Genomic DNA, 22,836 nt, shown 5'->3' with positions numbered 1-22,836 from the left:
ATAGCCTAATTCTGTTTCTGTGTCTTATAGTCTTATGATCTTATTGGAGAAAAAAGCACCTTGTATTCTGCTAGGGTAGCTTACAACCCAATGGTATAGACATCAAATTCTCCAATTTTTGGTAATCCCCACCCTCACCTTTTTCCCCTTCTCTGCTCCTTGTGTCCCGCCCAGGGGCACACCCATTCCTCCCACTATCCTTTCCCCCTTCCACCTCTATCCCTTCCTCTGGCATCACACTTTGTTCCTCCTCTCTCTTCATCTCGCATCATCTTGTCTCCTTCTCGTGTCTAGCCTTTGTCTGTCCATGTGGCAATCAAACTCCCCCTCCCCACCTATGCACCTATCTATGGCTTGGCAGGCTTTATTCCACCATTCCCCTTTTCCTGCTTTCTCCCTCAACCCCTTCTCAACAATCATCAGCCTGAAAAAGGTTTCCACACCTGAAACATCCCCCACCATGTCCCCCGCAGAGATGCTACCTGACCTACTGAAATACTCCAGCACTTATTGCGTTTTTTTTTGTAAACGAGCATCTGCAGTTCCTTCTACCACCATTTCTCTGCTATTAATTAGCCATGGATGCATTTTGATAATCGACTTTCTATCCCAGGATTATTGTTGAGTCTTGGGTACACACCGAGCATCGATGCGTTGCAGGAAATCTACTGTTGAACAACTTGGGTTAGTTTATTGTCACGTGTACCGAGGTACAGTGAAAAGCTTTTGGTGTGTGCTAACCAGTCAGCGGAAAGACAACACATGATTACAATTGATCCATTTACAGGGTACAGATACATGATAAAGGGAATAAAGTTTAGTGCAAGGTAAAGTCAGTAAAGTCTGATCAAATGTGTAGGAAGGAACCAACTGCAGATGCTGGTTTAAACCAAAGATAGACATAAATGCTGGAGTAACTCAGTGGGTCAGGCAGCATTTCTAGAGAGAAGGATTGGGTGATGTTTCAGGTCGAGACCCTACTTCAGATCTGACTTCTTCAGTCTCAAGAAAGGTCTCGACCTGAAACGTCACCCACTCCTTCTCTCCAGAGATGCTGCCCGTCCCACTGAGTTACTCCAGCATTTTGTGTCTATCTTTAGTCCGATCAAAGACAGAAGGAGGTAGACAAAATTGCTGGAGAAGCTCAGCGGTTGAGGCAGCATCTATGGAGCGAAGGAATATTCCTTCTCTCCATAGATGCTGCCTCACCCGCTGAGTTTCTCCAGCATTTTTGTCTACCTTCGATTTTTCCAGCATCTGCAGTTCTTTCTTAAACAAAAGACAGTTGAAGGATCTTCAATGAGGTGGATGGTAGTTGAATAAGGATGATGAGGCCGCTATTCTTTGGGTGATCGCAGACGGTCACAATGTGGGGTATAAACTCAGTTATCATCACTCATCAGTCATGCGATGCTTTTCAACGGAGCTGCCAGATTGTGTAATTGTGCAGCTAACATGCAGGACAACTCCCGGTGTCGTGCGGTTAGTAAGTCGATGTTCGTGGTTTCCCAGCCACAACCTCCCCCAGCGCCAGCATAAAGCCGTGTGATAATGCGGTGGGCCCCGCTGCGTCAGACCTGCCTAGATGGAATCAAATTTAATTGATGTGGAGGCAGGTTCTCTGGATGCTTTCAAGAGAGAGCTAGATAGGGCTCTTAAAAATAACGGAGTCAGAGGATATGGGGTGAAGGCAGGAACGGGGTACTGATTGGGGATGGTCAGCCATGATCACATTGAATGGCGGTGCTGGCTCGAAGGGCCAATTGGCCTATTCCTGCACCTGTTTAAGAAGGAATTGCAGATGCTGGAAAATCGAAGGTAGACAAAAATGCTGGAGAAACTCAGTGGGTGCAGCAGCATCTATGGAGTGAAGGAAATAGGCAACGTTTCGGCCTGTTCCAGTACTGTACTGTTCTATGGTAGACAAAAATGCTGGAGAAACTCAGCGGGTGCAGCAGCATCTATGGAGCGAAGGAAATAGGCAACGTTTCGTCCCGAAACGTTGCCTATTTCCTTCGCTCCATAGATGCTGCTGCACCCGCTGAGTTTCTCCAGCATTTTTGTCTATCTACTCCTGCACCTATTGACTATTGTCTATTGTCTATTGACATTAACCCTCAAAGATCTGGATTGTTTAACCTGTTTGGACACGCTAGAGGCAGGAAACGTGTTCCCGATGTTGGGGCAGTCCAGAACCAGGGGCCACAGCTTAAGAATAGGTGGTAAGCCATTTAGAACGGAGGTGAGGAAACACTTTTTCACACAGAGAGTTGTGAGTCTGTTTCGGTCGAGAGCCTTCCTTCTCGCCATAGATGCTGCCTCACCCGCTGAGTTTCTCCAGCATTTCGTATCTACCTTTGGTATCACCTCAGCTCATCTCAATGTACGATCAAAGAGCCAGTTCACGAGGAGAAGATCCACAGAGATGGATGGCCAAAAGGCATGCACCTTCTGGGCAATGCTGTATGTAGACTCGGGCATGCTTTGGTGAGTGTTGTCATGTATGTTGGGTGCCTTTAGGAATAGCTAATTAAACATTAACAACCATCTCCCGTTCTTCCTTTCCTCTGTCTTATCTCCTGCCTCCTGTGATGCCTCGTGTACCCTTGGCCTCCACAGTCCAGTCAAGTAAGGAAGAAACGGGGGGCCACCACAAAGGTAAGGCTTTGCTCTTTCATTCATCTTCCCCATGCTTTCATCAGCCCAATGTTTAATATAAAAGAAACTGGTTCTATCTATTAGCCTAGTTTGGAAGCAAAACGCTCTAGTGCGGAATCTTCACTCCTTCAAGGACACACTGTGTTGCCAATGTATCAGGCCAACCGATAGGTGACTGTGGCCAAGATGGACGCTACACACTGGAGCAACTCAGCGGGTCACGGTGGCGCAGCGGTAGAGTTGCTGCCTTACAGCGAATGCAGCGCCGGAGACCCGGGTTCGATCCTGACTACGGGTGCTGTCTGTACGGGGTTTGTACGCTCTCCCCGTGACCTGCGTGGGTTTTCTCCGAGATCTCCGGTTTCCTCCCACACTCAAGGCGTGCAGGTTTGTTGGTTAATTGGCTTGGTAAATGTAAAAATTGTCCCTAGTGGGTGTAGGGTAGTGTTAATGTGCGGGGATCGCTGGGCTGGGCAGACTCGGTGGGCCGAAGGGCCTGTTTCCACGCTGTACCTCTAAACTAAACATACTCTTAAAAACAAACAAATGATAATAGTGCAAAAACACAAAACCAATGTACCAATTCTATGTTGTTCATGGCTATTTCTCCACACCCCTCTCTCCCCCAAACATTTGTGTGCCTCCCCATTCAATGCAACAAATGATGCACCTACTACCCACCAGAGTAGAGAGTGCCAGAGATTCACCACCCTCTGTTTTTTAGTTTTAAAGATACAGCACGGAAACAGGCCCTTCGGCCCACCGGGTCCGCGCCGACCAGTAATCCCCGCACATTGACACTATCCCACACCCACTAGGAACAATTTTTACATTTACCAAGCCAATTAACCTACAAATCTGTACGTCTTTGGAATGTGGGAGGAAAACAAAGATCTCTGGAAAAAATCCACGCAGGTCACCGGGAGAACGGCACGAACTCCGTACGGAGAGCACCCGTAATCGGGATCGAACCCGGGTCTCCGGTGCTGCATTCGCTGTAAGGCAGCAACTCTACCACTGCGCCACCGTGACTGCCCAAAACTCTGCAGGTTTCGAGGGATATTGACCAAACTTGGGCAGGTGGGACCAGTGTAGATGGGACAGCTCTGTTTCAGCTCTGTGTGACTCAGATGCAATCTTTACTGAAGCCAATTAATGTACAAACCTGTACGTTTTTGGAGTGTGGAAGGAAACAGAAGCATTCGGAGAAAACCCACGCGGTCACGGGGAGAACGTACAAACTCCGCACAGACAGCACCCGTAGTCAGGATTGAACCCGGGTCTCTGGCGCTGTGAGGCAGCAACTCTACCGCTGCGCCACCGTGCCGTCCCAGTGTTGAGCAGTACCAATACATTTATGTGTTCAAGAAGGAACTGCAGATGCTGGAAAATCGAAGGTAGACAAAAATGCTGGAGAAACTCAGCGGGTGCAGCAGCATCTATGGAGCGAAGGACTGAAGAAGGGTTTCGGCCCGAAACGTTGCCTATTTCCTTCGCTCCATAGATGCTGCTGCACCCGCTGAGTTTCTCCAGCATTTTTGTGTACCTTCCAATACATTTATTACTGGAGACCAGGCGATGATGCTCTGGTTTCTGAAGTGGACGTAGCTGTATTATATGTTCAAAAGGGAACTGCAGATGCTGGAATATCGAAGGTACACAAAATTGCTGGGGAAACTCAGCGGGTGCAGCAGCATCTATGGATCTATTGAGTCTGAGGAAGGGTTTCGGCCCGAAACGTCGCCTATTTCCTTTGCTCCATGGATGCTGCTGCACCCGCTGAGTTTCCCCAGCAATTTTGTGTACCTTAGCTGTATTATATGCTGTGTTTTGCAACCCTGGAAATTACAAAAGCATGTAACATCATGAACAAATACGTGCAGGATCAATTTCAGCAACTCTTGCAAGCTTCCTCATTTACACATCTGTTCTCATTATTTCCTTGCCTGGCCCAGTGTCCGATTCCTGCCAACAGCATGAGTCAGTGCCACCTTGAGATATTCTGCGGTTAAATATCCCGTGTCAATGCAAGGTGTTGACTCATTCACTGGTGCTCGATCACTTCTCCTACTTGCACCGTAGTTCAGGAGCATGGCTGTGTGGCTTTGCAGGTTCTGCATCTCACATGGTGCTGTACATCATGTGAACAGGAGGCAACTGTCTCAGAAACCAGGAACTGCAGATGCTGGTTTATGCAAAAGGGAAACAAAGTGCTGAAGTAACTCAACAGGTCAGGCGGCCCCTTGGGGGAAAACGTGACGTTTTGGGTCGAGACTCTTCTTCAGTCTCTCTTGTACACTCCTGTACTTACAAAATTCTTAAGGGGTTGGACAGGCTAGATGCAGGAAGATTGTTCCCGATGTTGGGGAAGTCCAGATCAAGGGGTCACAGTTTAAGGATAAGGGGGAAATCTTTTAGGACCGAGATGAGGAAAACATTTTTCACACAAAGAGTGGTGAATCTGTGGAATTCTCTGCCACAGAAGGTAGTTGAGGCCAGTTCATTGGCTATATTTAAGGGGGAGTTAGATGTGGCCCTTGTGGCTAAAGGGATCAGGGGGTATGGAGAGAAGGCAGGTACAGGATACTGAGTTGGATGATCAGCCATGATCATATTGAATGGCGGTGCAGGCTCGAAGGGCCGAATGGCCTACTCCTGCACCTATCTTCTATGTTTCTGTGTATGCGCATGAATTTGTCCCGCTAACACATCTCCACTCCTCCCCCCCCCCCCCCCCCCCCAACCCTTCCACTTCCATCCATTCACGCCTCTCAAATCACGCCTCTTATTTTTCAACCCTTTGTCGTCTTGTCATTTCTCGTTTTTGTCCACCCTTCTGCTTTCTCCCCTCCCCGCCTGCATCCACCTTTCACTTGCCACCGACCAACAAGTCTCATCCACCTGCAATTAATTTAACCACTGATTACTATATTATTGTATTACTGATCATTGTGCATTTCTGGGTGTAATTGCATCAACCGTCTTGAAAAGTTGCAACAGTGACAATGTCACCGTTCCATTGCCGGTACATGTGGCAATTAAACACTCTTGATGCTGACAATGAGTTACCTTGCGCTGAGACCAGATCTAAGCGCTGCAGTCCTGCTTGTGGGCAATTAAGCAGACAACTGGAAGTGGGGGCCTGACTGGTGGGAGGAACAAGAATGTCAACTGAACACAAGGTTAAAGCATTAGCAAAGGATGAAGCAAAAGATCTAGCTCTTGGGGCTAAGGGAATCAAGGGATATGGAGAGAAAGCAAGAACGGGGTACTGATTCTGGATGATCTGCCATGATTATATTGAATGTCGGTGTTGGCTCGAAGGGCTGAATGGCCTACTCCTGCACCTATTTTCTATGTTTCTATGCCGCAACATATGCAGCCTGACGTGCCAATAGAATGATCCCTCTTGGCTTGAGATCCCACCAATGCAGAAACTTGTCTGTGGCCAAAGACAGACACAAAGTGCTGGAGTAACTCAGCGGGTCAGGCAGCACCTCTGGAGAAAAAGGATGGGTCACTTTACAGTTTGGGACACTTCTTCAGACTGATAGTCGGGTCCCGACCCAAAACGTGACCCATCGTTTTTCTCCAGAGATGTTGCCTGACCCGCTGAGTTACTCCGACACTTTGTGTCTAACTTTGCTATAAACCAGCATCGGCAGTTCATTGTTTCAGCAGAATCCTGGAGTTGAACTGAGAACAACTGCGCTTGATAATGGCGTGGAAACAGGCCCTTCGGCCCACCGAGTCCGTGCCGACCAGCGGTCACCCCATCCACTCGCAGTATCCTACACACTAGGGACAACTTACAGTTTTTTTACAGAAGCCAATTAACCCGCAAAACTGGAGTGTGGGAGGAAATCGGAGAAAACTCCCGGGTAGAAAGTACAAACTCCGTACAGACAGCACCCGTAGTCAGGATCGAACCCGGGTCCCTGGCGCTGTGAGGCAGCAACTCCACCGCTGTGCCACAGTGCCGACCCTTCTTGTTCCAGTGCAAGTTGAAGGTGTTTAGCTCCACAAACGGTCAACAAAGCAGCTTCACTCTGACCACAAGCAGCGAGTCCTTCTGGCCTATTGCTGACTGACCATGGACTGAAACAGTGTCAGCGTGTGAACACTAGGGGGTGGTGTTGATCCAGTGTTCAATGATGTCGTTCAGCCATTAAGTATTAATTAGAATTTCAAACGAAATCCAAGTAACTTTCATTATTTGTTGGCTGCTGCTTCACGCCTTCTTTTGCAATTCTCTTATTTTACAAAGCTTTACCTATGACAAATGCTCGATTATCTTAAGAGTTCTCAAAGATTAAAGATCCCTGTGGCTTTGCAGCGAGCATTATATTTTCCATTTTATTTTTCAATCTAACCACACTGGGTATAATTATTTAAAGTGCTCTGACAGGCCACTAATTAGCAGATCGCACAAATTGTGTCTTGAAAAGGAAATTAAAAATTAATAATCTGTCTTTGGAAATTTTTCGAAACTTATTTTTGCATTATTATAGCTATTAGACAATTATTTACCTTCTGAAGATAATTCATCGTGGTGTGTGAACCTGCCCAGATAGCAGCTAGCTTAAAGAGCAGAGGTAATTATAGTGTAAATGTCAAGAAACAAAACTGCTGGAAGGCAGCCTCTGTGGAGGCAAAGAGATGGGTGTCTTCCCTTCTTCAAGGTTAGATGGTCAGAACCAAAGATCCTATCTTGCTCTGCTATAGGATCCTTCTAAATGCAATGGGCTGACGTGTAGGACACGATGAAGCGGAACGTGGGCCTTTTTTCATCCATTTCCATAACCGGACCCGACCCGCAGTGTAATCAACGTTGCGGGGGAACAGATTGTGTTAATAAATTATAATACTGAAAATGAGGAGAGGATTTTTCCCAAATAACTCTTATTTTTACGAGGATGTTTCCGTAACCGGCTTCCGTCTCCGCACTAGTATCCTACGGGATCTTTGGTGCGGAGACGGAAGCCGGTTACGGAAATGGGGCCGAAAATGACCCATGAATCTGCCCATGACCGTACTACGTCTTTTTAGTCGAGTGGACCATCTTGCTCCGCTGTAGGGTCTTTGGTCAGAACCATTGTCCCAGGATGAAAATATCACATACTGGTATCGAATACCAACTACTGCACTGAGTACAGAATGTCGCAGTTGTTTAGGATATTGGTGAGGCCACATTTAGAGTATTGTGTAGGAAGGAACTGCAGATGCTGATTTACACTGAAGGTAGACACAAAATGCTGGAGTAACTCCATGGGACAGGCAGCATCTCTGGAGAGAGGGAATGTGTGATGTCTTGGGTTGGAACCCTACTGTGTGAATTTTCATTCCTTCTATCCAGAGATGCTGCTTGCCCCATTCAGAGTATTGTGTTCAGTTCTGGGTGCCATGTTATATTCAAAGTTTTCAAAGTATTCAAAGGTATTTTATTGGTCACATTCACATACACCGAGGTGTAATGAAGTGAAATGCTTTTTGCCATTTTGCAGCACACAAAGAAAGAATACAGACATAACACCAATGAGAGTCTTAAACACAAATAACATCCCCCACAATGGCTCCCACCATGAGGGAAGGCACAAAGTCCAGTCCACAACCCCAGTTCACCCATAGTCGGTCCTATTGAGGCCTCCACAGTTGCCTCTACGGAGGCCCGATGTTCCTGGCCGTTCTCGCCGGGTGGTGGTGCTCCGGCGTCGGGAGAGTCCTCACAGCGGCATGGGAACCCTGGAACGGCCGCCTCCGTACTGGAGGCCGCGGCTTCCGAAGCCGACAATGCCGCGCCAGTTGGAGCTCCACAACTGGCGATCTCGTCGCGAGATCCCAGGCTCCCGGTGTAAAGTTCGGCGCCGCCGCCCGCAGCTGGCCTCTCCACAGTCCCGCAGCTCCGCGATGTTTTACCCGGCGGTCTCAGCTCACCGGAGCTCCAGCGCGGCGACCCAGGCAAGGCATCGCCCGCTCCACCATAGCGCTCCAGCGCTGTGCCGCCGCCAAAGCCGAGGTTCTGGGCGGTCCGCGACAGGAAACGCCGCTCCAGGCCCGCTGGTAGGCCGCGAGGACGGGTCGAAGCTGCAGCCCGGAGAAAAGCTGCCTCTCCGACCAGGTAGGGACCCTGAAAGGCAGTTTCCCCCTCCCCCCCCCCCCCCCCCACCCCCCACACAATAAAGTCTAGACCTCCAAACAAAACACTTTAACTAACTAAAAATAAAAATAAAACGGTGAAAAGACAGACAACTGCTGGCTGGGCAGCCGTGCACAGGACAGCGCCCCCTTAATATAGGAGTGATGTCAAGCTGCAGAGAAGATTTATGAGGGTGTTGTCAGGATTTGAGGGCCTGAGCTATAGGGAGAGGTTGAGCAGGCTGGGACTGTGTTTCTTCTCTGCAAACAGACTGCCCTGCACATCTCCTTTAAGCTTTGATCCTCCCACCTAGTCCTGCAGTGTGGAAACAGGCCCCTCGGCCCAACTTGCCCATGCTGACCAACATGTCTCATCTACACTAGTCCCATCGGCCTGCGTTTGGCCGAAAATATCCCTCTAAACTTGTCCCATACATGTACCTGTCTAAATATTTCTTATACGTTGCGATTGTACCAGCCTTAACTACCTCCTCTGGCAGCTCGTTCCATGCACCCACCACTATTTGTGTGAAAATGTTACCCCTCGGGTTCCTATTAAATGTTGCCCCTTAAACCCATGTCCTCTGGTTCTCAATTCCCCTACTCTGGGCAAGAGACTCTGTGCGTCTACCCGATCTATTCCTCTCATGATTTTATACACCTCTATAAGATCACCCCTGGTCCTCCTGCGCTCCAGGGAATAGAGTCCCAGCCTGCTCAACCTCTCCCACTAGGTTAAACATGTTGGCTTTGGAGTTAGAGTGCGCTTAAAGGGATCAGTGCTTCAGGCCACACTTGACTACAGTGTATCAGGTTTTAAAATCATAGCTTATCTGTACAATATGTACTGGAGGCCCAAGCATGCACTGGTTCACTTACAGAACGTGCTGAAGCTACTCTTCAATTTGAATGTGTTGGATGAAACTGTAGATGTTGCTTATGCACCAAAGATAGACACAAAATGCTGGGGTAACTCAGCGGGTCAGGCAGCATCTCTGGAAAGAAGGAATGCTTGACGTTTCGGGTCGAGACCCTGCTTCAGACTGAGAATCGGGAGAGGGAGTCTAGAGATATGGAAGGGCAAGGTGTGAAAAAGACAGATCAAAGCAGACTGTGACAAGGAAAACTTAGAATAGTGCATTGTTAGCTGAGGGGAAGGTGACAAGGAGGCATCCTGTCAGTAAAATGAAGAAGGGTTTCGGCCCGAAACGTTGCCTATTTCCTTCGCTCCATAGATGCTGTTGCACCCGCTGTGTTTCTCCAGCAATTTTGTCTACCTTCGATTTTCCAGCATCTGCAGTTCCTTCTTAAACAGTAAAATTAATCAGAAGGACAATAAAGCTGGTAGTTCTCTCCAGGGATGCTGCCTGTCCCGCTGAGTTAGTCATAGAGTGATACAGTGTGGAAACAGGCCCAACTTGCCCACACTGGCCAACACGTCCCAGCTACACTAGTCCCACCTGCCTGCGCTTGGTCCATATCCATCCAAACCTGTCCTATTCGTGTACCTGCCTAACAGTTTCTGAAACGCTGGGATAGTCCCAGCCTCAACTACCTCCTCCGGCAATTTGTTCCATACACCCACCACCCTTTGAATTACTCCAGCATGTTGTCTATCTCTTCAGTTTGATGTTGCTTTGGACTCTTCCAAGCCTTGCAAAGGGTCCGAGTGTCTCACTCCTCTCCGTCAGTGCCCAGAGGGAGCGGCCAGTTGCCATTTCCACCACCCGGGATAAATACCCGGCCTGCTAAAATCCCACCGCGGGCTGAGGCAGGTTTTACAGTGTGGATAAATAAACACTGCGCGTTCCCTAATGGTTTAAACATGTGTCACTAACCTCCTGACTGCTTGAAACTCTGATGGTACTTAAGCCAGTGAAATTGGTAGAAGATTTCTCTCAGCATGTTCATTACAAGTCCTTTCTTTCCCCAGTATTTACAGGATGGAAAGTTACTTGATTTAAAAGAAAAATAAAGTGTGTAATGTTTTGCTTTGTAAAGAGGTGCTAGTACACACAATGGGCTCCCGCAAGGGTCAGTTTTAGCCCCAACCTTGTTCAACCTTTACACAAATGACCTACCCACCACCAAATCCCGCAAATTCATCTATGCAGATGACATCTGTTTGGCCTTCCAAGCACCAGATTTTGGTACATTGGAACAGGTGCTCAATGAAGACCTTGCTAAACTGGACGAGTACTGCAAAACCTGGCGCCTAAAACCAAGCCCAGCAAAAACGGTCTCCAGTGTGTTCCACCTCCATAATGCAGAAGCCACAAGAGAACCAAACATCTATCTGAGCAGGACCAAACTGAAGTATGCCCCCACTCCAACCTACCTCGGAGTGACCCTTGACAGGACCCTATCCTTCAAGGAACATCTTAAAAGAACAGCAGCTAAGGTGAAGTCCAGAAACAATCTCCTCAGTAAGCTTGCTGGCTCAAGGTGGGGGGCAGCAGCCCCCACACTGCGCATTTCAGCACTAGCCCTTGCATTTTCTTCAGCCGAATATTGTGCCCCTGTTTGGTCCAGGTCATCCCACACACACCATGTGGATACCCAATTGAACTCAACAATGAGGATCATCACAGGAACAATCCGCTCAACACCACTCCCCTGGCTCCCTGTCCTATCCAACATAGCCCCTCCACACATCCGGCGAGTAGTCCTCACTCAAAGGATGCTCCAAAAGACCAAACACTCCCCTCACCTGCCAATTCACATGGACATCTTCAACCCACCCACTGCTCGACTTCCATCTAGACGACCAATTTGGAAGAACCCACCACCAGCTGATTTCACCATCCAATCAGCTTGGAAAAGGGAATGGGAGTCCAAGGACGTCCCAAATAAACATCTGGTGTCAGACCCCACCCTACCGGTCCCTGGCACCAATCTCCCAAGGAAGCAGTGGACGACGCTGAATAGATTCAGGACTGGACATGGCCCCTGCTTGGCCAGCCTTCACAAATGGGGCAGCAGTCCAACCCCATGGTGTGCTTGTGGAGAGCAGCAAACAATGCAACACATCATTGAAGCATGCCCTCAACAAAGACTCAAAGGAGGACTTGTCACCCTTCATACAGCAGATCAAGAGGCAACTGCTTGGCTAAAGGACTTTGCATTCGCTAAATAAATAAGTACACACATTGTTCTTTGCAGAAGGCTGTGAAGACCAGGTATTTCTCTGGCAGAGATAGATAGATTCTTCATTACTACGGGTGTCAGAGGTTATGGGGAGAAGGCAGGTGAATGGGGTATTCTTCTTTCCTGTCCATCTTCCATGTTTCAAATGTTGACGCCACTGTCATCGTGAAAAGGACGCAAGCTTCCGGCGACAATCAGCGGGAGCCATCACTTGATGATGGTGGTGGTAGCAGAATTAGCTCAGGATACTTCCAGTTTCCAGCCCTGCCACGTGGATGCTTCTGCTATGGGGCAGGAGAATGGGGTAAGGAGGGGGAGATAGATCAGCCATGCTTGAATAGCAGAGTAGACTTGATGGGCCGAATGGCCTAATTCTGCTCCTAGATCTTATGAACTTATGTTGCTATCTATGGTAGATCATTGTCCTATCAGCCAATTAAAGGCCTGAAGGCCTAATTGAATTAATACATTTTACTTTCTATACTTTAGTACTTTTTTTGTGACATTAAAAATTATAAAACATATTTAAATCTGTTTTTTAGCTTCTTAGAAGTTTCCATTCAATATTCTATCTTTGCACTAAATGTTTATCTGTACGCTGTGATTGTAATCATGTATAGTTTGTTATTTGACTGGGTCCCACGCAAACAAAATGCATTTCACTGTACCTTGGAACACGCGACTATAAACTAACATGGTAGCGGCACGGTGGTGCAGCGGTAGAGTTGCTGCCTCACAGCGCCAGGAACCCGGGTTCGATCCTGACTATAGGTGCTGTCTGTACGGAGTTTGTGCGTTCTCCCTGTGACCTGCGTGGGTTTTCTCCAGGATGCTTTGGGGTTTCCTCCCACACTCCAAAGACGTACAGGTTGGTAAGTTAATTGGCTTTTGGTCAAATTGTAAATTGTCCTCAGTGTGTGTAGAATAGTGTTAAGCCCCTGTCCCACTTAGGAAACCTGAACGGAGACCTCTGGAGACTTTGTGCCCCACCCAAGGTTTCCGTACGGTTCCCGGAGGTTTTTGTCAGTCTCCCTACCTGCTCCCACTACCTGCAACCTCTGGCAACCACCTGCAACCTCCAGGAACCGCACGGAAACCTTGGCTGGGGCGCAAAGTCTCCAGAGGTTTCCGTTCAAGTTTCCTAAGTGGGACAGGGGCATTAGTGTGCGGGATCACAGCGGACTCAGTGGGCTGAAAGGGCCTGTATCTCTAAACTAGACTAAACTAAGGTGTGTACCATCACAAAAAAATACCCAGAGGAGAAGAGAAATTGTAAAACGATGCTCGATTGATGAGAATGAGGTGAAATGTTACTGAGAGAGGTTGAGAATCTGACTGCACTTGTCATCATGAGTTGCATCGTGCAGAGAGAGAGAGAGAGGGGGGAGGGGGGGTAGGGGGGAAGTTAGCCCTCTTTCAGCTTGCTAAGGCACACCCTGCTCTGCACACTCACTCCAAATCCATGGACTGGTCCCCAGCTGAGATTTGTCTGAAGGTTATTTGAGGCCTCACTAAAACGGGGTCATTGCCATTTATAAAAAAAAAAAAAAAGTCACCTGTATCTTCTCAAACGTAAAAACGAGCCCCATGTCTCGCGGCTATCAAAGTGCGACTGGAAAGTATCCCAGCCTTGCCAAGCCTTGCCTTACACGATGACTCTCTGGTGTATTTCAAGGCTGCTTTGCTGTTAAGTCTCACTCTTGAGAAACAAGAATGTCCGCCCTCCGCCCCCCCCAACGAGACCTTCAAAGAGCCGGGGTCGTAGGGTGAGCGAGGAGGGAAGGGGTCGGCTGGGGGAAGGGATGGGCTTCACTTTCTTTTGAGATGAGGGTAGAGACGCCGTTCGCCAGCGCGAGTGGCCCTGGAGCAGATGTGGGGGGGGGGCAGCTAGGGGGCTGTCAGTGGATGTAATGGGCCAACCTGCTGGATAGTGCCTGACTTTCCCCGCATTCCCCTCCCTCCGACCCTCTCTCTCTCTCTCTCTCTCTCCAGTATAGTTCCAGCATATGGAAGTAATCTCCCCTCCTTCCCCCTCCCCCCCCATCCCCCCCTCCCGCCCCCACGATCCCCAGCCCCGTTAACAGCAAGCTTTGCAGTCTACATTCACAAGCATTATAAGGCCGAGAGGAGAAGACTTTTGAACTAACCAGATAGAAGTCGCTTCCAAGATAAACACTTAATTAAAAAATTAGACATACCAGGCTGTAGATTTATTTTGACATATTTCAGAAGAGGTTCTGGTGTTCATCTCCAGTGAATACCAGATCGTAGCCGGCTGCTTTGATCCTGTTTTGAAGAGCAGCTCCCCTAATCTGCCCTCACTAACATATAAATCCACAAGTGCTCTCCAACGCCGGACGGGACAGTGTTTGGCACTTTGAAGCCTAACTCCGGGTATGGCTCAAAAGACGTTTCCACCAGTGGGAGAGTCTAGGACTAGAGGTCGCAGCCTCAAAATTAAAGGACGTTCCTTTAGGAAGTCGATGAGGAGGAATTTCTTTAGTCAGAGGGTGGTGAATCTGTGCAATTCTTTGAATGAATGAATATATTTATTGGCTAAGTATTCACATACAAGGAATTTGCCTTGGTGCTCCGCCCTCAAGTGACAACATGACATACAGTGACAGTTAGGAATGACACATAAAACATTAAACATCCTTGCCACAGACGGCTGTGGAGGCCAAGTCAATGGATATTTTTAAGGCGGAGATAGATAGATTCTTGATTAGTACAGGTGTCGGTGGTTATGGGGAGAAGGCAGGAGAATGGGGTTAGGAGGGAGAGATAGATCAGCCATGATTGAATGGCGGAGTAGACCTGATGGGCCGAATGGCCTAATTCTCCTCCTGATGACCTGATGAAGATGAACTCTTCCCTGTGAATTGTGCTCGTACAATTGGAGGAAACACTTTTGAGGCCAGTTCCCAGGTCGGTTCATCTGCAGTAGCTGGTCCTATCGTTTGCATTCTGGTGAAGGCTCCCAGACCCGAATCATCAGCAGTTCCTCTCTCCACAGATGCTGCCTGACCTGCTGAGTGTTTCCAGCGTTTTCTGTCTTGTTTAAATAACGAGAGGACTTTTGTCGATTGGCCCATTATTAGTTAACAGCGATACAGTGTGGAAACTGGTCCTTCGGCCCACAGAGTCCATGCCGACCAGCGGTCACCTATACACTATATTGAGTCTGAAGAAGGGTTCTGACCAGAAACGTCCTTCCAGATTCAGGGACAGTTTCTTCCCAGCTGTTATCAGGGAACGGAACCATCCTACCACAACTAGGGAGCAGTCTTGACCAACTATCTACCTCATTGGAGACTGCCAGACTAGCTTTGATCAGACTTTACTGGCTTTATCTTGCACTAAACAGTCTGAACCTTGTTCCCTTCGTCATGTACCTGCACACTGTTCATGGCTCAATTGTAATCATGCATTGTCTTCCCCCTGACTGGTTAGCATGCAACAAAAGCCTGTCTCTGTACTTTGATACAGATGACAATAAACTAAACTATGCTAAACCATGTTCTCTAGAGATGCTGTCTGACCCACTGAGTTACTCCAACACTTTGTGCCTTTTTTTTGGACCCACACCTGTAGTTCCTTGTATCCCCTTTCTTGTGAATATTATTTTCCCTATAATTGTGCGGCACGGTGGCGCAGCGGTAGAGTTGCTGCCTCACAACGCCAGAGACCCAGGTTCGATCCTGACTACGGGTGCTTGTAGCTTAATTGGCTTGGTATGCAATGTTCAAGTTCAAGTGAGTTTATTGTCATGTGTCCCTGATAGGACAATGAAATTCTTGCTTTGCTTCAGCACAACAGAACATAGTAGGCATTGACTACAGAACAGATCAGTGTGTCCATATACCATCATATCAATATATACACACATGAATAAATAAACTGATAAAGTGCAAATAACAGATAATGGGTTATTAATAATCAGAGTTTTGTCCGAGCCAGGTTTAATAGCCTGATGGCTGAGGGGAAGTAGCTATTCCTGAACCTGGTTGTTGCAGTCTTCAGGCTCCTGTACCTTCTACCTGAAGGTAGCAGGGAGATGAGTGTGTGGCCAGGATGGTGTGGGTCTTTGGTGATACTGCCAGCCCTTTTGAGGCAGTCCCTAGTGTTGGATAGTGTTAATGTGCGGGGATTGCTGGTCAGTGTGGCCAGAAGGGCTTGTTTCCATGTTGTATCTCTTTTCTAAACTAAACTAAACTGAACACAAAACCTATTAGCAAGACATTTTCTGATTGTAAAATCACCGATGAAGCGCGTGTATGTATTGGTTGTGACTTAAGAATTGCACTTGGCCTAATGTCCGAACCATCTCTCTTCTTTCCCCCCTGGCCTGCCCGTGTACGTAATTGGTGCTGAAGACGAGTTTCATCCAAAATATCCGCTTGTCCGATTCCCTTCGCAAGAACCAGCTGTGGAACGAGATTGTCGGCGTCACTCTGTTCGAGGGCAAGGGCCTCGAGGAGAAGGCAGCTGAGCAACGTTACGTGAGGTTCAGGCTGGGAGATGAACAGTATACCAGCAAGGTATGTATCAGCAGGCAGATACACAAAGCTGGAGCAACTCCACGGGACAGGCAGCATCTCTGGAGAGAAGGAATGGGTGACCTTTCGGGTCGAAACAGTTAATCTGTGGAACCCATTGCCACAGAGGGCTGTGGAGGCCATCAGTGGATGTTTTTTAAGGCAGAGATAGACAAATCCTTGATTAGAACGGGTGTCAAGGGTTATGGGGAGAAGGCAGGAAAATGAGATGGGAGCCAGAGATGAGCCATGATTGAATGGCAGAGTAGACTCGATGGGCTGAATGGCCTAATTCTACTACTCTGGAGAGAAGGAATGGTGACATTATAGGAGTAGAATTAGGACATTTGGCCCATTGAGTCTACTCTGCCATTCAATCATGGCTGATATCTGCCTCCCATCCCATTTTCCTGCCTTCTCCCCATAACCCTTGACACCTGTTATAATCAAGAATTTGTCTATCTCTGCCTTAATAAAATCAACTGATGGCCTCCACAGCCCTCTGTGGCAATGAGTTCCACAGATTAACTGTTTCAACCCATTCCTTCTCTCCAGAGATGCTGCCTGTCCCGCTGAGTTACTCCAGCATTTTGTCTCCATCTTCGGTGTAAACCAATATCTGCATTTAATTATTAAACCTCAGCATTTGTGGTCACTCGGTATTAAAGGCCATTAAATTAAATCTTGTCCCTTTCCTTCCCTCTAGGCCCTGTACAAGTGCGCAAACCCTCAGTGGAGAGAGAGGTTTCATCTCCATCTGTTCAACGACAGGCCAAATATTTTGGAAGTGGAAGTCTGTGGGAAGGACAGCATGAAGCAAGAAGAAAGTTTTGGCGTGTAAGTGTGCAACATCAAATACATTATTGCTGTTGATTTGTACGTGTTGCCAAATACAGTAGTATCATCTGACGGAAGTTGGACAAACCAAAAATACACCAAAATTTCCATCAAAATAGGATTCTTCTCCCCCTGACCCACATTGCTTACTAGCCAATGATGTAAAATTGGAGTCAGTCATAAGGAATAGGAGCAGAATTAGGCCATTCGGCCCATCAAGTCTACTCCGCCATTCAATCATGGCTGATCTATCTCTCCCTCCTAACCACATTCTCCTGCCTTCTCCCCATAACCTCTGGGACTCATTCTGATGAAGAATCTATCTATCTCTGCCTTAAATATATCCGCTGACTTGGCCTCCACAGCCTTGTGTGGCAAAGAATTCCACAGATTTAATCAACATTTCACATGTTTAATCAATAATGTTTTATTATTAATGTTTAATGTTTTATGTGTCGTTCCTAACTGTCACTGCCATGTTGTCACTTGCGGGCGGAGCACCAAGGGAAATTCCTTGTATGTGAATACTTGGCCAATAAACTTATTCATTCAGATTCACCACCCTCTGATAAAATAAATTTCTCCTCGACTCCTTCCTAAAAGAGCGTCCTGGAGTTCTGAGGCTATGACCTCTCGGTCTAGACTCTGACTCTCCCGCTTGTTATGTAGTTATGAGAAAAGGTGGCAACCTATTTGCAGACTTCTGGGTTGTAAGATAATCTGTTTTTAGTCTGGCCATGGAAACCCAGCAGGACACCTTCCCCGCTGCTCTGTGTGAAATGGCAGAAGAGGGGAGATTGCAACAGGCCGATTACTTTACATGAACAATGAACCCTGGCTAAAATAATTCCCAGGGCGGGTGAGGAAGTGGACAGCGATTCAATGTCCTGTTACATTATTTGCCTTGTTCGGCAGCAGATGTAAATTCCTTCAGTCGGCTGAAAGCGCATGTTTTCATTTGCCGCGTTTGCGATTTCTCATAATTATCCTTAAAACAGGGGAGACAATGTCTGGAAGGGTGGGTGAGATTGGCTGATATATAGATACAAAATTCTGGAGGAAATCAGCGGGTTAGGCAGTATCTATGGAGAGAATGAATAGGCGACGTTTCGGGTCGAGTCCCTTCTTCAGACTCCATAGATGCTGCCTCACCCGCTGAGTTTCTCCAGCATTTTTGTCTACTTACACTCTACACTGATCATGTTAACAAGTCTAATTTATTCATTCTTGAATGAATAAGTTTATCGGCCAAGTATTCACATACAAGGAATTTGCCTTGGTGCTCCACCCGCAAGTGACCACATGACATACAGTGACAGTTTGGAATGATACATAAAATATTAAACATTAATAATAAAACATTGTCGATCTTGCTCTTTTCTCCCCAACTCTGCACCTGAGTTTGCCTTTAAATGGGGGCAAGTTAGCATTAAATGCCACGATACACCTGTGCAACATAAAACATAGGTACTATCACAATGTTAAAGAAACATTTGGACAGGTACATGGATAGGACAGGTTTGGAGGGGTATGGACCAAACACTGGCAGGTGGGACTAGTGTAGATGGGTCATGTTGGTCGGTGTGGGCAAGTTGGGCTGAAGGGCTTGTTTCCACGCTGTATGGATCTGTGAAAAAGCAGAATAGTGCTACACAGGAACAGGCCATTTGGCCTACAATGTCGGTACCAAACACAATGCCCAGTTAAACTAACCTCACCTGCCTGCACATGATCCACATCCCTCTATTTGGAATCCGGAGGTAGACAAGAAACGCTGGAGTAACTCTGCGGGACAGGCAGCATCTGTGGAGAGAAGGAATGGGTGACGTTTCGGGTTGAGATCCTTCTTCAGACTGATAGTCGGGGGAAAGGGAAACGACAGATATAGACAGTGATGTACAGCAGTGCTTCTTAAACTGGGGAATGGTTCACCCAAGGGTGAATGAAACTATTTTGGGGTGAATTAAACTAGAGGGGTGAATGACTTAATTTATTCAGATATTTATATGTTTTTTTCTATACCTGTAAAGGCATTGGCATTAAAGTGGTTAGTGAGCTCTTAATGGTTTTAATGGCAGCAGAGCTGAACATTTGATGTTTTTTTCTCTCTACCTATGGTTTTCTAATTTCCAAGTAGCTGGATATTTCCCAAATTCACTGTAATATAACCTTTTAGGGAAGACCAGATGAGCTAGTGGGATCATAAATGTATAAATGGCAACACTGGAGGATTGCTGTACTGTTGAACTGTAAAGGGCCTGTCCCACTTGCCGATTTTTTTCGATGACTGCAGGCGTCATATCAGTGTCGCCAAAAGATTTTGAACATTTCGAAATCCAGCGGCGACAAAAAAAATGTGGCGACACTTGAATAAACACCGCGCGTCAAACGTCATCACGCCGCGTCACCGGCGCTAATTATTCGGTGGCCTGATACGTCAATCAATGATGCCGGCAGTCACCGAGAAAACCGGCAAGTGGGACAGGCCCTTAACTTTACTTTGTGTAGCATCTACCCCATCTAATCCTGTGAGGAAAGTAGTGAAGACGGATGGAGGAATTGTCAAACATGAACTTCATCGCTTCCCACTTGTGTATTGTACATCAATTTGAAATTAATGTGAGTGGGTTCTGAGAACAGCTTCTTGCTAAAAATACATTGTTACCAATTACATCATCTACAGGTTTAACAGCAATAGATAATCTAAAATATATTAAGTGTTATTATGAAATAAGTTATGTAAAAGGCTGTACCTAACTGGAAGATAAACATCATGTAAATGTTCCGAGATACAGCATGGAAACAGACCCTTCGGCCCATCGTGCCCATGCCAACCATACCCTAGTTCTATGTTATCCCAGTTTTGCATTCTACACACTAGGGGCAAATTACAGAAGCCAATTAACCAACAAGCCTGCACGTCTTGTGAGTTGAGTTTGGTTTACTGTGGCTTGTACTGAGGTCCAGTGAAAAGCTTTTGTTAAACAGCGTGCTAACCAGTCAGCGGAAACACAATACATGGTTACAATCGAACCAGTATCTGCAGTTCCTTCCTACACAGTAGATCCACATCCATTTAAAGGACATTTGAACAGGTACATGGATAGGAAAGGACTCATAAGTCATAGGAGCAGAATTGGGCCATTCGTCCCATCGAGTCTACTCCATCATTCAATTATGGGCAATGCTGTATGACGTCTATGACTGACTCTAAGTGACTGCAAAGTGTGCTTTTTGTACATTTGGATGGACAAAGATTTTGGGCGTGGGGAAGTGTTTGTGGAATGTCCATCCATGGCAGAGCGGAGCAAGGCAAGAGAAGACGATAAAGACCCATGGGGAGGAAGTGGATGAATATTTGTGGGGGAGAGGAGGAAATGAGTATCAGCAGGACTTGCCCGAGGAGTCTGTCATTGTTTAATGAAGACATGATAGAGGCTGGGCAAATTGCAAGCAAGGCCGAGACATGGTGAGGTGGGATAAAAATAAACCATTGAAAGATAGGGTGAGAACAAAGCTGGAAATAATAGACTTGCAGAAACCAATGATGATGGGATATGGCAGGATGGGGGCTTTGTGCAATCGGTATAAAGTATTTTTCTGCAGTAATTTCAGGATTATGCTTGCTGTTCACTGGACTGATTAAAAAGAAATAAATCAGACACCTCGGTATGTTGTCTCGTGGATAGTTTAGTGTGTTCACATGTCCGATAGATTAGGATATATTGTGCAACTCGGGGGAGCAGGCCAAAAAAAACAGGTTACATCTGAGTTGGATCAAAGCCAACATCCTAGCAGAGAGCTGACAATGACTTAAACCAGTGATGAGGGAGAGGGGCAAGCACCCTAGACTAATAACAAGATTCCAGCAAGAACAGGAAGGCAGATTATTATCTGAATGGTGTCAAGTTAGGAAAAGGGGGGGGGGGGGGGGTACAACGAGACCTGGGTGTGCTTGTACATCAGTCACTGAAAGTAAGCATGCAGGTACAGCAGGCAGTGAAAAAAGCGAATGGCATGTTGGCCTTCATAACAAGAGGAGTTGAGTATAGGAGCAAAGAGGTCCTTCTGCAGTTGTACAGGGCCCTGGTGAAACCCCACCTGAAATATTGTGTGCAGTTTTTGCCTCCAAATTTGAGGAAGGACGTTCTTGCTATTGAGGGAGTGCGGCGTAGGGTCACGAGATTAATTCCCGGGATGGCGGGACTGTCACAAGTTGAATGAATGGAGCGACTGGACGTATACACTGGAATTTAGAAGGACGAGAGGGTATCTTGTTGAAGATTATATAGCTCTTGGGGCTAACGGAATCAAGGCATATGGGGGAAAAACAGGAACGGGTACTGATTGTGGATGGTCAGCCTTGATCATATTGAATGGCGGTGCTGGCTTGAAGGGCCGAATGGCCTACTCCTGCATCGACAAATGCTGGAGCAACTCAGTGGGTCAGGCAGCATCACCAGAGAAAATGGACGGATGACGTTTTGGGTCGGGGGCCCTTCTTCAGACTGGAGGGGGTGAAGAGCTGGAGGCTGGAGGCGAGAAAAGACCCATCAAGGCTGGCCACAAATGACCTCGGGCAGGGTGGTGCCTGGTAGGTCCGTTGTTGGTTAGGGAAGGTGTGATCTCAAGAGAAAAAATGTGGAGAACCATGGAGCTGGTAAAAAGACTAGGGTGGAGTAAGGAGGTGGGGGGGGGGGGGGTTAATAAGTTACAAGGTTAGAATTCAATATTTATACCACTTGGTAGATCAGCCATGATTGAAAGTGGACTCGATGGGCCGAATGGCCTAATAATGCTCCTATGTCTTATGGTCTATGTCTTATGGTCTAAGTGTTTTGAATTTATCTAGAAATTGTTCCCTTTTTTCCCCCCCCTCCCTTTTGGTCAACAACTTTCACTGACTGAAGTCACACACAATAAATAGGAAGCTGAATCTCTGGTCCTGTGTATGTGCAAAATGTAGTCCCCTCCATCCGTGCCCTTGATGAATGCCCTTCTCTTCCTCCATGCATGAGAGGGATGACAATCCATTCAATTCATTCTCCAGCTTTCAACCCTCATGGAAGTTGAGACCACACGTTTTAATGCACAGACTACTCGAGTTATTTTCATTTCTTTAAAGCTAGATTTACAGTCGTATGTTTCTGAACGTGCCGCTACAAATTTGAAATGTTCTCTCTGATTGCAGAGTCATAGTCATGCAGCACGGAAACAGACCATTCGGCCCCACTTGCCCATGCCCACCAAGGTGCCCTAACTACACTAGTCCTACCTGCCTGCGTTTGGCCCATATCCCTCTAAACCTATGGTCGGCTGTGGACCAAGTTATTGGGTATTTCTAAGGCGGAGATTAACAGATTATTTTTTAGTACGGGTGTCAAGGGTTATGGGGAGAGGGCAGGAGAATGGGATTAGGAGGCAGCGATCAGCCATGATTGAATGGCAGAGTGGACTCGATGGGATGAATGGCTTAATTCTACTCCTATAACTTGTGAACAAGTCGATTGTCTCTTCCTTT

The 22,836-nt window shown here is 47.1% G+C and overlaps 1 protein-coding gene across 2 annotated transcripts in view; it reads left to right on the top strand.

The window, feature by feature from the left end:
• mctp2 (multiple C2 and transmembrane domain containing 2) overlaps window positions 1-22,836 on the top strand; it is a 186,785-nt gene that overhangs the window by 88,156 nt on the left and 75,793 nt on the right. For both annotated transcript variants that reach the window (XM_033050709.1, XM_033050708.1), the window contains exons 8-10: window positions 2,620-2,658; window positions 16,317-16,481; window positions 17,185-17,315. In XM_033050709.1, the coding sequence (XP_032906600.1) occupies window positions 2,620-2,658; window positions 16,317-16,481; window positions 17,185-17,315 (335 nt within the window). The remainder of the gene's footprint in view (window positions 1-2,619; window positions 2,659-16,316; window positions 16,482-17,184; window positions 17,316-22,836) is intronic.

Source organism: Amblyraja radiata, chromosome 34 (assembly GCF_010909765.2).
Source record: "Amblyraja radiata isolate CabotCenter1 chromosome 34, sAmbRad1.1.pri, whole genome shotgun sequence".
Taxonomy (NCBI): domain Eukaryota; kingdom Metazoa; phylum Chordata; class Chondrichthyes; order Rajiformes; family Rajidae; genus Amblyraja; species Amblyraja radiata.
Note: the sequence above shows the minus strand (reverse complement) of the source record. Positions and strands in the feature narration are given on the sequence as shown.